The sequence below is a fragment of the Geotrypetes seraphini genome, chromosome 14 (genome assembly GCF_902459505.1).
Source record: "Geotrypetes seraphini chromosome 14, aGeoSer1.1, whole genome shotgun sequence".
Classification (NCBI taxonomy): domain Eukaryota; kingdom Metazoa; phylum Chordata; class Amphibia; order Gymnophiona; family Dermophiidae; genus Geotrypetes; species Geotrypetes seraphini.
In genome coordinates, this window is record NC_047097.1 from 50,953,958 (window position 1) to 50,969,311 (window position 15,354).

Here is a 15,354-nt window from a genome sequence, read left to right on the forward strand (position 1 = left end):
CGCATTCAATAGGTGAAAGATTTTTATGTTGATGTCTAGTAGGTAGAGCCAAATATATAGTGGCTCACCTTTGACCCAAAGCTTTTTCTTTCGTCTAAGCAAGCGTACAGCAGAGACAACATATTGTTGTATATTACGTGGAGAGTAAGCAAGATTAAAAATTTATCAGTTGTTCCTTTTTTTTTTTTTTTTTTTAATTATTCAAAAGTTTCTAGGCTGAAGAAGTGCTCCATGTTGGTTCTGTTGATGTCACCCATGCTGTGAAGACTGGCTATCCTGTTCATCCTCGAAGAATCCAATCTCCTGGAAAGTAACTGTTCTAACTATACCTGAGAAGGTTCTGGAAAACAGGTCCTTGGTTGCAATAACACATTTTCCTGCAGAGAGCTTTAGATTCAACATTCAGTACCATATATATATATATAAAGTACCTACCACTGCATGGAATGCTAAATACAAAGAAAGGAGTTATTATGAGAGCATGAAGAGAACTGATTCATTCAGGAGTAGGTGAAATATACAAAATTTATACCTGACCTTCACATAATACTGTATGATGGTTTAGCCAGAAACCAACTGTGTGGCTCCAAAACCTTTTCCAGGATAGCATTATGCTTGGTATGACTGGGTAAAATTAGCAGTATGACCAGATGGGAAAATCTCATCTCATTCCCAAACCTACTGTCACTCTTCCAAATTAGGCAAGGCTGCATAAAATCAGCAACTCACCAGGAAGCAAAATAATGCAGAAGATAGTATTGTATGCAGTAGAAGTTACTAATTGGGGATTCTGCATGTACAACACCTTTTATATGCTTAGTATTCACTCTCAGTACTGGAGGGTCCCAGTAGGTCACGTTTTCAGGCTATCTTTAAAGGATACGTACAACAGAGATTTGCAAACAAAGGAGATAGTAATGATGCAGACATCTCTTATGTATATTCATTAGGGATATCCTGAAAACCTGATCTGCTGGCATCCTTTGACGGCCTGGAATCCAACTGCTAGGATGAAGAAGAAGTCGCTCTTGTCAAGCTTGGAAGTGATCGCTTTGTCTATGCAACACGGCTGCTCCTCTCCCTCCCATTGATGCTCTGCATACTCTGGTCTAGGGCTTAAACTGATAGCTTATGATGAGATTGGGAGAAATGTAGGCAAATGTTTACAATGTAGTGCTGGGAGACTTTACATGCGATAAGGAATACAACATACCCTTGAACCATTCCTTACATGACTGGAATGCATTCCAAGCAGCTTTCAGACATATTTGAGTGTGTATGGTTGTAATACATTTCAAACTCACTTCATGGAAAGCTAAATCTTTCATGTACATGAAAATGTGATCCTTCTGTCTTGAGTTTTGCCTCCCCCTCAGCGGGTGCAGTGCTTGGAGAGCAGCAAGTGGCAGAAAGATCAGAAGCAATTCCAAGGGGGAAGACTGAAATCCAAGACACAAGTCTTGCATTATTCTAAACATTACTTATCACAGCATTTTATTTTTAGATTGCATATAGACAACATATGCAAAGCAGTATAAAGTAAGTACAGAAACATCAAGACAAGGGCACAATGAAATGCTAGCATAAATCACATAGGTACAAACGGTATGGGCATCCCTTGGGCCTGAAGAGACTCGGTTATATTTAAGAAAAAAAGTAAAACATCTCTCTTATTACAAAGTAACCTACTTTTTTTTTAATACTACACATGCAAGTGCCTTTATATTAGCCAAAATGTTATTGCAGCAGTTAAATACAGCTTGAGGTGAAAGCATTTTGGCTAGATCAAGGCTTGCTGCCAAGGGTCTTTCTTTATTCATTCAATTTTCTATATCATTTTCCCAAGGGAGCTCAGAATGGTTTACATGAATTTATTCAGGTACTCAAGCATTTTTTCCCTGGGGCAGTGGGAAAATTAAGTGACTTGCCCAGGGTCACAAGGAGCAATGTGGGTTTGAACCCACAACCTCCGGGTGCTGAGGCTGTATTTAACCACTGCGTCACACTCTCCCCTAAGTCTAAGTGAATGCTGCGGCCTTTGGGATAGAAAACCCTGGAAAAAAAAAAAAGAGCAAATCAAACTGTGGTGGTACTCATGTGTCTCACCGCTTCTCTAGAATACAGATTCTCAACCTGGTCCTCGGGACACACCCAGCCAATCAGGTTTTCAGGATACCCACAATGCATGGGACAGATTTCATCCAATGGTGGCTTGCTGTGTCCCAGGGACTGGGCTAAGAACCAGTGCTCTGGAGCATTGGCATCCTGACCACTGCATGAAGCTAGTGCCTACCAGCTGTACACAGCACTTTCTAACATTTTCCTCGGAAAGGCTGAATGGCGCTAGTTTGTAGTGTTACATTGCTGTGAAGGTAAAGATAAATAAAATATGAAGTGATGCTTTAGGTATAATATAAATGAGTTAATCACAAGTGCCAAGAGATGAAGCCTTTTTCGCATGTTAACTCAGATCCTTCATAAAACAAAAATCTGGCCCACAAGTCATACAAAGCATTCTGTTCTAGTGCAAATTCTGTATTGCTGTTATATCTTCCTTTGTACACCATTGTGAAGAACTCTATGTACACAAAGGTTGAAAATAAACACAAAGAGACAATGATTACCTTCAGCATCAACACTTATCTACATAACAGAATATTCAGCTTCTCTATTGCCCCTACTGCCAGTTCCAGACCAGGTTATTTAGGGCTAGATTCACTAAGCAAACCGATCGGTTTGCAACCCCTTTGAGACCCGATTTCCCTCCAACCTGATTCACTAACCTGTGTCCCCGATCATCCTCTGATCCGCACATGCAAATGAGGGGGAACGGCATTCAAATGATGGCAGGCAGTGATTCACAAACAAAAACCCTGCAACACCGACTGGGCTGGATGATCGCAAACAAGCGCTGCTCAGGTCTATTCTGACTGCCCTGCCTTCTGCCCCGAACTCCTGCTTTCAGTCCCGATCTCCTGCAGCCCTGACTCTCCTGCCTGCACTGATCTCCTGCCTGTCCCGACTCTCCCGTCTGCCCCAACTCTCCCGTCTGCCCCAATCTCATGCAGCCCCGATCTCCTGCAGCCCGACTCTTCTGTCTGCCCCGATCTTCTGCAGCCCCGACTCTTCCACCTGCCCCGATCTCCTGCTGCCCTGATCTCCCGCCTATCCTGAACTCCTGCCTGCCCCGACTCTCCCGCCTGCCCCAATCTCATGCAGCCCTGATTCTCCCGCCTATCCCGATCTTCTGCAGCCCCGACTCTTCCACCTGCCCCGATCTCCTGCTGCCCTGATCTCCCGCCTATCCTGAACTCCTGCCTGCCCCGACTCTCCCGCCTGCCCCAATCTCATGCAGCCCCGATTCTCCCGCCTATCCCGATCTCCTGCAGCCCCGACTCTCCCGCCTGCCCCGAACTCCTGCAGGCCTGACTCTCCCACCCTTCCCTGCAGTGCAAGCTCGTGGTTTTAACCCATGGGCTTAAAGCGGGTTAAAACCACGGGCTCACAAAAATGTTAAAAACAGTTAAAAAAAAAAAAAAAAAGATTCTCTGCCGAGCTTGCGTTGGGATCGCTATAGAGCAATCCGGGCAGGAGGATGGGGGCGTGATTGTGGCGATTTGTGAAGCAGTCCCCCAGACATTGATCGGATCCGATCCGTGCCCTTAGTGAATCTAGCCCTAAGTCTAGTATTCTTCTGAGGAAGAACGTAGACCGCTGGCTGACAGAAGGTTGAAGGGTTTAATGCAAGCCCAATAGGGGCACTTCCTACCAGCCACTCATGAATACAAGTGACAGGCTGAAACACTGAATGGTGTTGGCACCAGGACATAAAAATATAGAAGGACCTCAACAAGCAAAGAATGGAATAAGTGCACAGAAAATAACCAATGCAGATCTGAAAGAAATGGCTAGATAAAGAGGCTTGTTTCATTATTCACAAAATTAGAAAACTCAGAACAGATATTAACCAAGGCAGTACCTGACGAATGGATTTGGAGCCCATGATATAGGGGTTCTAAAAGGCATGGTTCCCGGATGACCACAAAAGGAACAGTAAAATGGGGAGGGGTGTTAAGTCAGCAAGGACTACCGAGTGTGTGTGAGAAGGATAAAGTACCTGAACAGAAAGTTCCCAGCGTACATTTCTTAGGTAAGCTGCGGAAAGAATGTGGAATGCTATAGTATTTATAGACCTAACCTGGCACTTTCCTTCCCCCCAATCCGAATTAGCAGCATGCTCTTATTCATGTGCTATTATTTTCTTGTTTCAAGGCAATAATGGGGACATACTAAGAGCTGATTTATTTGATTTTTTTTTTCAATTCCAATTTTTCCTAAAAGCTCAATATATCAGGCCCCAAAGCCTTTTACTACCGACTCGCATTTTACTATGAAAAGCTATGAAGAATGTGTTTTCTGAGAATTTGTCATGACTGAATCTTTACTTTTCAGTGTTCTGTTCAGTTCTTTTGAAAATATGAAAAACACAAATTGTGGTTATTATATTTTACAGTACACAAAGTGTAGGAATGAGTGCTAGAACAGTGTTTCTCAACCCTTCCGCGAGGTGTTCCTAGCCTTATGCAGGAGACCTATTATATGCCAATTTCTCATGCCAATTCATTGTGGTAATTGCTGAAAACTTGGCTGGTTAGGTGTGCTCAAGGAGAGGGTTGAGAAGCATAGAGTATATTAATAAAGAACCATATTAATTTTTTTCTTTAAAGAAAAGTTACAGAATGTTACTGTAAATGAACCTACCATTTAGCAGAAGAGGCTGCATTTCCGGAAAGAGTAACTGTCATAAGTAAAGTCTTCCTGTCCTCTAGTCTGTAAAGTGGTCCTGTGATATCAAAACTGGGCACCTCACGCTAGCTGCTGCCACCAGTGGGTACCAGTAATCCTGCCACTAACAACGAGGGTGCCAGCTGCTGGTCCCTCATTTTAAAAGGGTCATATTCCATTTCAAAGTAAATATTTCAGCAGCTTCTTCAAGAATATGGCATTGCCAATGGCATGAAATAAAAAAAAATGCCTCCCACTGGTACACAAATGGCACTGAAGCAGCCCAGCCTTTTCAAACACATAAAGTTCCTTCCCTGGCACTGTGCAAAGCCCTCCTGCTGGATCCACAGGGCAGACACAGGAGAATGCTACCACTGTGAGAACCCAGATGAACAAATGCTCAGCCACGAGAAGGGACACGTACAATACAGCCATTATAATATAACGCTGAAAGAGCAAGGAGACCGAGCTTCGTCGTCTTTAGACCGGATGCCATTTTGAAATTCAAAATAAAAAAAAGAAAGAAAAGGAATGTCAGGAATGAGAAGAGAAAGCACTTTTTGATTAGACCACGTCAACTGTGTTGATGTTAATACAGAGTGGCAAAATCGTGTGCTACCTTTAATTTATGGAGAACTCTCGTCATAGTATCCCGATTTTCCTGCACAATCCAACATGTGGCCCAAAGAAAAGTAAGTAAATCTGGTATACAGTATGAAGGTGATATTATCACTTTTGTAATCTGTCCTATGAGGGGTGATACTGGCAACACTCCCATCTCCTGCCCACTGGGAAATCTATGATATACACTGTGGCATTGCAAACCTGAGGCATTTCAACAAACTACTGCAAGTGTAAGAGCTTTGTTCATTTCCTCCGTCTCTACTGGTCAGTTTAGGTAACAAGTTAGCTTTGATATAAGGCACAGTTTGATAGCAGGTGCTAAAAGTCAAGAGAAAGGAGGTAATAGCCAGCGGTCACTAGCCACAGTTCATTGCTAACCCAAGTGAGTTAGATGGGAACCTTCTGCTTCCAAATTACTGATTGGTTAGCGCAAGCTCTGCTGATTCTGGTCTGCACATGGGAAAGGTTGTCTTTTCTCACCGACAGACAGCTGGCTCTTGGCCTGCTTAGTTCATCTTTTCTCCCAGAGCGTTCTGGTTGGTCGACAGCAGGCCTCGACTCTCGGCATGCTCACTGATGGCCATGTAACAGAAGTAATACTGCTCAGGAGTTTGGATGGTAAAGGCCCTCTGGGTCCTCATCCTGCGTACTGTCTGATACACGTTTAATGTGCCAACATCCTGCAGCTGTGAAAGGCAGATATCCAGCGAGCAAAACGTACCTGAGAAAACACAGAAACATACGCTCCAGAAGTCCAGCCAGCACAGGAAGCACAAGTAGATGGGCCCTGCAGAACTCCAGAACAGGAAAGAAACACATAAAACCTGTCTAGAATTCTGGGGTGAGGACTGGTGGGATTCCTAGTGCTCAGCAGAAAAGAAATGGGAGTAGTGAGAGCAAATATATGAATAAAGAGAACTCTGCCTATTAACATATGAACAGACACAAGGCACAGAACATAAATACATAGAATGCCAATGCACAGAGAATCCTGTTCTTAGTTCAGGTCATTACTTTCTACTGTGGTATACAGTCCTACCACACCCCAAGTCTCTCCGTCATCAGTTTTGGTTGGTGACGTACCTGTCCTGCCAATTCCAGCACTGCAGTGCACCACCATGGGAGGCCCTCCTGGGTGACCCTTCCAACGCTGCCCAAGAGTTTTCACAGCTAGCTTCTGCTGGTGCTTAACTGCCCCAAGGAATTCAATGAGAGCAGCTGCCGAAGAGGGCACACCATAATCTGGCCAGCTCAGATACTGGAAATGGGATACCTGACGTCTTTCCCGGCTCTGTGTGCAGAATATGCATGTCATGTTATTTCATCTGGATTATCTGTAAGCTAAGAATCATTTAACTCTCTTTTCTATACTTTTAAAACTGTGAAGGCACACTGGTACAATAACTCTTTCAGGGATTTCTAATTAACTTTCGTTTGGCGGTACAACAGATCCTGAAAATCAGTGTTTTCCCAGGAGGGCACTGAAGAAACAAGAATGCACTTAAGAACTTCACATTAAGCAAACATGGAAATTGAATGTTCAAACTGTGAAAACAGAGAAAAAACAACAATTAAAAAAAAAGTTTATAGCACACCACCAGTATTTTAGCTCCACATCACCATTACCAATTATTCAGTCTACTGTTCAATTGGACATTATTCCGTGTCACGTTCTTTCACTTTGTAAAAATGTAATTGCATCCTTTGTCTGTCATGTCTTGAATGCTTCATTAACTAGTGGTATTGTGCCAGACCCTTTGAAGGAGGTAAATGTGATGCTAATAATTAAGCAAGTTTCAGACTTATTTCCAACTTACCATTTAAGGCCAAGGTATTGAAAAATCAGTTTTGGTTCAGCTAAGTTTCTTGATAAAAATAAAATTTTGCATCCTCATCAGTCAGGAGGATTTCAAAGTAATCACAATACAGAATCATTGTTATTAGAGATAACAGATACTATTCTAACCAAGGGAGATTTGGGGTTTGATACCCTTTGGGTTCAATTGGATCTAACTACAGCATTTGACACGGTTTCTCACAATAAGTTACTTCTTAGACTTTCTGATGTAATAAAATCAACAGTTCTCCAATGGTTTTTATCCTTCTCAAGATGTTCTTTCTCAGTACATTGGAAAAGCACTCTTGTCTCCTAAAGGTGCCTTTGTTTCAGGCATCCCACAAGGATCTTTACTATCTCCAGTTCTCTTTAATTTGCTCTCAAAACCTTTTGCGAGACTCCTGGGGAATAGACTTTCATTTCTTCATGGATGACAACCAGATTCTTGTGGTTTGGGATGACAATCAGGAGGTAGCCATGGCTGACTTTAATATCAGACTTGGTCAAAAAATTGACTGGCTGTCAGTGAAAAATCTTGTTCTAAATGTTAGCAAATCTTTAGCAACGTGGATTTCTCAGAAACAAAGGGTTTTGAAAGTTGTGCCTGTTTTAAATGGTCAACAACTTTCTCTTTTTTTCTCATTTAACTATTTTGGGTGCACAGTGTTATGACCAACTGAGTTTTAAGCCCCAAATTAGCCTTGTAGTAAGGGTTTATTTTTATCACTTACACTTGTTACGTCAATTAAGATCCCTTCTGACCAAAGAGAATCTGACCAAATTAATTCATACTTTCAAAACAAGTTGTCTTGACTTAGTCTTTTTCTTGGTCTTAGTAAATGCTTGCAGGTTGTCCAGAACTTTGCAGGTAGATTGCTTCTAGGGGGCTAAAAGATATTACCCCAGTTCTGTATGACCTATAGTTGTTGCCTATTTATAAATGTATGGAATTCAAATTGCTCTGCCTGATGTTCAAAGCATATAACATTGGTCAATCTGAATATCTGACAACAAACCAAAACAAAGGAAAAAAACCAAAGGTCCAACTGTCTGCAGTAAAAAACAATCCAGAACAAACAAACCGAAGACTGCAGACTTTGTACACGATGCAGGCAGACTTTATTATGACAAGTGAATCTTAAATTAAAAACCTTTTACCAGGCAAGGGACCCAACATGGTCCGTGTTTCGGACAACCTTCATCAGGGGTCCATTTTGATAAAAGGGGTCCATTTTGATAAAAGGAAAAAATATATGATATATCCATTTTGTCCAAGGCTTTTCTTTTGATATTTTTTCCTTTTATCAAAATGGACCCCTGATGAAGGTTGTCCGAAACACGGACCGTGTTGGGTCCCTTGCCTGGTAAAAGGTTTTTAATTTAAGATTCACTTGTCATAATAAAGTCTGCCTGCATCATGTACAAAGTCTGCAATCTGAATATCTGTCATAGAAACATGATGGCAGATAAAGGCCAAATGGCCCATTCAGTCTGCCCATCCGCAGTAACCATCATCTCTTCCTCTCTCTAAGAGATGCCACGTGCCTATTCCACACTTTCTTGAATTTAGACTCAGTTTCTGTTTCCACCACCTCTTCCGGGAGACTGTTCTACACATCTACCACCCTTTCTGTAAAAAAAGTATTTCCTTAGATTACTCCTGAGCCTATCACCTCTTAACTTCATCCTATGCCATCTCATTCCAGAGCTTCCTTTCAAATGAACGAGACTCAACTCATGCACATTTAATGTCACATAGATCAAATATATTGTCAAGATATCTACAAGCTAGACACTTGTGCTCTTCACAAAGGGATCTATTCAAACTGCCAGGTTTGAAATTAATGAAATTGTCACCTACAAATAGGGCTCTCTCTTATGCCAGTAGCAACATTGCATGTTACGGTGTCAGGTCAAAAGCGCGCCGGGACAAAGGCACGCCCAGACAATTGAGCGCAGCGCGGAGGCACGCGCCGCTCAAAATTACTGTTTTTAGGGCTCCAATGGGGGGGCGTGGGGGGGTACCCCCCCACTTTACTTAATAGACATCGCGCCGCGTTGTGGGGGCGTTGTGGAGGGTTGTAACCCCCCACATTTTACTGAAAACTTCACTTTTTCCCTGTTTATAGGGAAAAAGTTAAGTTTACAGTAAAATGTGGAGGATAACAAACCCCCAAACCCCCATAACGCCAGCGCGATGTCTATTAAGTAAAGTGGGGGGGTTCCCCAACAAAACCCCCCGTTGGAGCCCCTAAAAACTGTAATTTTCTTCGGCGCGCGCCTCCATCTTGCTCTCAGTTGTCGGTGTGCGCCTTTGTCTTTCGCGCCGTTGTCTATGAACCCATGTTACTGATCCCAGGGCAAGCACTGGCTTCTCCCATGTCTTCTGAAGAGAAGACTATGGACTTTCCTCCAAGAACTTGTCCAAACTTTTTTAAACCCAAATAGGAGAAGGACCCCAAGACACAAAAAAGCTATTCCAGCTACTAAAAGCTCTCACAAACACCACACCCTACCCAGCCAACAGCAACTCCCCCCTTCCTTCAGCCACCCTCTTAGCCACATACTTCAAAAACAAGATCGCAAACATCAGAGCCACATTCAATGGAATCCCCACTCAAATAGAAGAGACCTCATTTCCCCCCACAGAAAAAGAACCAGTCACAGCAGATAGAACCTGGTCCCATTTCTCACCCATACAATGGTCAGGCTTCAACAATCTATATAATAAATACAGCCATGCAGCATGCGACCTTAACCATTGCCCCCCATACCTACTGAAAGCCTCAAGTACACTATTCCGTTCCTTGCTTCTACAATGGATACAATCTTTACTATTAGAGGGTCATTTCCCACAAGAACTCAGCAAAATCTCCGATACTAAAAGATCCCAAAGGAGCAACAAACCAACCATCCAACTACAGACCCATAGCCTCAATCCCACTGTATGTCAAGCTGATGGAAGGCCTCGAAGCCAAAACCTTAACCCCATACCTAGATAAACACAACTTACTCCACCCTACACAGTCTGGCTTCAGAGTCAACTACAGCAAGGAGACCCTACTAGGAACACTAATGGACACTGCCAGATAACACCTCTGTACAGGCAAAAAAACCCTGCTCATACAACTAGACCTCTCTGCAGCCTTCGACCTGGTTGATCACAACATTCTCCTACAAACACTAGACTCCATAGGAATCTCAGGCAAGGTACTTTCATGGTTCAAAGGCTTCCTACAATCCAGAACCTACAGGGTTAAAACAAAGCAAGAAAAATCAGAACCATGGTTCAACCCCTGCGGAGTTCCCCAGGGATCACCCCTATCACCCACACTATTCAATATATACATAGCCCCCTCAGCTCCTACCTAGACAAACATGGCATAACCTCATACAGCTATGCAGATGTCATCACTATTCTCCTCCCCTTCGACCACCCAGAACCCACCATGACAAGCACAATACACTCGAAACAGTAGCAACATGGATGACAGTAAAAACATAGTAACATAGTAGATGACGGCAGATAAAGACCCCGAATGGTCCATCCAGTCTGCCCAACCTGATTCAACCTAAACCCTTCAATTTTTTTTCTTCTTAGCTATTTCTGGGCAAGAATCCAAAGCTTTACCCTGTACTGTGCTTGGGTTCCAACTGCCGAAATCTCTGTTAAGACTTACTCCAGCCCATCTACACCCTCCCAGCCATTGAAGCCCTCCCCAGCCCATCCTCCACCAAACGGCCATATACAGACACAGACCATGCAAGTCTGCCCAGTACTGGCCTTAGTTCAATATTTAATATTATTTTCTGATTCTAAATCCTCTGTGTTCATCCCACGCTTCTTTGAACTCAGTCACAGTTTTACTCTCCACCACCTCCTCCACCACCACCTGACAGAGCACAAACTAAAACTTAACCCTGACAAAACAAACTTCATCCTTCTGGAAAAAAGTAAAACTCCTACCTTAACAAATCTAGTAATAAACTCGATCTCATACCCCATCCAACCCACATTAAAACTTCTGGGAGTACTAATTGACAGAGGCTGTACCATGCAACCACAAATCAACAAAGTAATAAAAGCATCATTCGTGACCATGAGAAATCTAAGACAAATCTGAAAATTCTTCGACAGGAAACAATTTCAACTTTTGGTACAATCTCTTATCCTTGGACTAATAGACTACTGCAACATACTATACCTCCCATGCCCAGCGACCATGATAAAACAATTACAAACAATACAAAATACAGCCCTAAGACTCATCTATTCATTGAAAAAATATGACCACATCACAGAAGCATACCATGACTCACACTGGCTCCCAATACAAGCAAGAGTACACTTCAAATTCTACTGCTTACTATTCAAGGCTATGAATGGAGAAAGCCCAACCTACTGGAACAACCGACTAATTCAATCCTCCTCAACCAGGCACAGAAGAACCTACTCAGTATTCACACACCCACCATCCAAAAATGTCAAACGAAAAAATCTATATGACAATCTAATAGCCACCAAAGCAGCTAAACTGGACAGACAAATCACCATTCTGCTGTCCTTGACCACAGCCTACAAAACCTTCAAGAAAGAAACTAAAACCCTACTCTTCAAAAAAATACATAAAACCTATTTAACATGACCAGTTCCTACCCAAACCCCACCAACCCACTCTATACCCTTAATATACTCTAATATGCTTCTAATTACCCAACAAACTCTATTATGCTTCTAATTACCCAACATTTATCACTTCAAGATATCGACAAATCTTTGGTAATTCTTATGTAACTCTTATGACATCTTTTATACCATGTCACTATTCTTGTAACTCTTATGCTATGTCACAATTCTTGTAACTCTTATGACATCTCTTATGATATGTCACAATTCTTGTAACATCCTGAAAACTCTTATGTAATCCGCCTTGAACCGCAAGGTATTGGCGGAATAGAAATCACCAATGTAATGTAATGTAATATATTAATCACTGTTATCACATCCTGTGGCAACGTGTTCCAGAGCTTAACTATTCTCTGAGTGAAAAAATATTTCCTCTTATTGGTTTTAAATGTATTTTCCTGTAAATTCTTTGAGTGTCCCCTAGTCTTTGTAATTTTTGATGGAGTAAAAAGTCAATTCATTTGCACCTGTTCTCCAGCATTCAGTTGTCTCTTTTCCAAGATGAAGAGCCCAAACCTCTTTAGTCTTTCCTCATATGAGAGGATTTCCATCCCTTTTATCATTTTGTTACACATTTTAATATGCTGGGCCCTATCAGGGGACTTCAACCATATTTGAGGACTTATTGTCCTGCTTGTCCTTGGAGAACGTATCAAAACCATTCAAAAATAATAGATGTGTTTTCCAATAATGCTCTGTGCTCCTTTACCATCCTTATTCCATATACTTATTTTTGCTGCTGCAAAAGGAGAGATTTACTTAACAACTATAACCAAGACAAAAGTGAGATCGATAGTGTAGGACCAGCACTAAAGAAGATTCTCAGTTTGTTTTAATCTCACATAGCCTCCCGTAAGACAATAATTTAACTCCTTACCCTGTCCCCACCCAATCAAGAGGATTTTTATCCATGAGTTATTCAGCAGCAGGTATCTTCCTCCTTCTCAGAAAGGAAATTATTGTGGCTCTTAATTCCCAGGTATTCATCCCTCCTTCACCAGAACGTGCAAAGAATCTACCCCTTTTCAAGAAAGAGAGCGGGAAAGGGACACAACAGAAAAGTATGCTTGCAAACAATTCTAGAAATAGTTACAAGACTAAAAGTCATAAGATGAGGACAGCAATTAACCCTTTTCCTTGGGGGACACTCATCAATCCACCTCTATGTTACTGACATAAGGAAGAATTAACCTCTGCACATCTGACTTCTCTGTCCCCTGAGAAGAACTTACCTCTGCATTCCTCAGCTCTAGGGTGCTCTTCTTGTAATGTTTAAAGTTCTCAATTCCCAGGTTGGTTACAATGAGAGATCCGTATTTTCCTTGTGAGTCTGCTTCCAAAGGCCAGTACTGTCCACACTTCCTCCTGCCTCCCTCCTCAATCCTGCCATGATAAAAACAAAGAGAGGCAAAGAAAAAGAACAACATAGAAGGAATAAAATCATTAGATAGCTCACTTTTTTCTGCCCCCCCAACCGAAATTTTAAATATTATATATAAATTGTTTAAAAAAAAATTTTGGAAAGCAAATAATTTTAGAGGCTAACACATACAGCAGGATATCATTAAGGTAACTCTAAATGAACATAACCCTTTATTGTTTCAGACTATGGGCTCCTTTTACTAAGGTGCACTATCATTTTTAGCGCACGCAGGAAATTACCGAGTGCTACGTTTCTAGAACTAACGCCAGCTCATTGCTGGTGTTAAGGTCTAGCGCGCAGGGCAATGTAGCACGCGCTAAAGCTCTAGCGCACCTTAGTAAAAGGAGCCCTAGGTCTCCTGGGATCTTGCCAGGTACTCACGAGCTGGGTTGGCCTCAGGATACTCGGCTTGATGGACCTGCAGTTTGTTCTGTTATGGCAATTCTTAGGTTCTGATCTTTTTGCTATGTCATGTTATTCTCTTCTATTTTCCCTTGTCTAATATAATCTTAATCTTGGAGTGACCTTCAAATTACAGACTGCCCAAGTGGTATATGAAACCATAGTTGGATCTTACTGACTTGTGAACTGTGATGCAACACCTTGTTGGATCCCCCTCAATACTGTTAACTCCGTTTACCTTGGGCCAGGGGTGTCCAACCTTTTGGCTTCACTGGGCCGCATTGGTCGAAAAAAATGTTCCTGGGGCTGCAAAAACGTGCAAACTCTGCAGCAAGACAGAGGAGGGAGCTGGCAAGATGGTAAACACCTGGGGGGCAGCAGAGGAAAACACTGCATCGTTCTCGACCAGGGCCGCACAAAATACTTCCCTCCTCTGACGCTGATGTTCACACTGGCCCTCACCCATTGCGGCAATTGGCCTATGAAGCCGCATCCTGTCAGGACTGGGCAGTAGGGTCAGAGGAGTTGGAGAGTGTTCAAGCCATCTCATAGCTTAAGTTATAAGTTGGTGATGTCAAGGCACGAGGCGTTTGGTGCCCTTTAGTGCCGGTGCCCTGAGCCAGAGCCTCATCTGATCCACAGGTTAAGCTGCAGGTAAGCAATTTTGCTTTCTTCAAGGACAAGCAGGAGAATCGGCAGAGAACCAACATGTAAAAGTTTGCCTACGTTTAATCACAGCTAGTTATTCATCCTCCAGTCACTTGATCCAAGTATTTGAAAGAATAAGATCATGCATCATTATTTTGGATCTCTCCTCTTCTACTTTCTCCATCCCAACACTCACCGTGTTGTCATGACTATTACCAGCACATTCTGCTCCCATACCATGCGCCAGAAGTCAGAGTACGTGTTCTCCATAGGACCTGCGGAGATGGACATTTTCCATGAAAAATACAGTGACATCCCAAAACACAAGCCTAACTCCTGTTACACCACTCCTTCAGTCTTCCTTTGAAAACTCTTTATTTCTTTATGTATACTGAAAAGTACTTTTATACCGAGTGCTGACTCCAACATATACAGATATCTGATATAGTATAGTTACTCACCTGTGGCAGGTATTCTCCAAGGACAGTAGGCAGATATTTTCACATATGGGTCCACGAAGCCCAGCACAGACATGTACCAAAGTGTACTGTCACTTTAAAACTTTAGTACTGCCCAAACTGCTCATGCATGTGTGTCTTCCTGCCCGATGATGGCTCACGGGACTGTCAGTTCCATGCAAAAGCTAAGAAGCCAGCTAGTAGGAGGGTTGCGAGAATATCTCCCCGCTGTCCTCAGAGAACACCTGCTACAGGACAAGCAGGCAACATTTTCTCACATATGGGACTTCCAAGTTGCCAGGCTCATGCCTCTGGGAAGAGGGTTAAATATAACTGTCAATGAGGCTGATGAAATCCCCGAGAATAGAGGGAAAACAGCTTCTAAAGAGAAAACATTTTTGAGGACTGCCTGACCAAACTAACTGTCTCTTCTAGAGTGTTGATCTAAGCAGTAGTGAGTAGTTAAAGTATGGACTGAGGACCAAGTGGC

At 42.5% G+C, this 15,354-nt stretch overlaps 1 protein-coding gene across 1 annotated transcript in view; it reads right to left on the bottom strand.

Annotated features, from left to right (window-relative positions):
- Positions 1–1,465: 1,465 nt before the first annotated feature.
- The window catches only part of PTPN9 (protein tyrosine phosphatase non-receptor type 9), an 84,305-nt gene continuing 70,416 nt past the window's right edge, over positions 1,466–15,354 (bottom strand). The window contains exons 10-13 of the mRNA XM_033920301.1: positions 14,603–14,681; positions 13,166–13,316; positions 6,493–6,700; positions 1,466–6,130 (exon numbers count right to left, since the gene is read on the bottom strand). Coding sequence (XP_033776192.1) covers positions 5,916–6,130; positions 6,493–6,700; positions 13,166–13,316; positions 14,603–14,681 — 653 coding nt within the window. The 3' untranslated portion in view covers positions 1,466–5,915. The remainder of the gene's footprint in view (positions 6,131–6,492; positions 6,701–13,165; positions 13,317–14,602; positions 14,682–15,354) is intronic.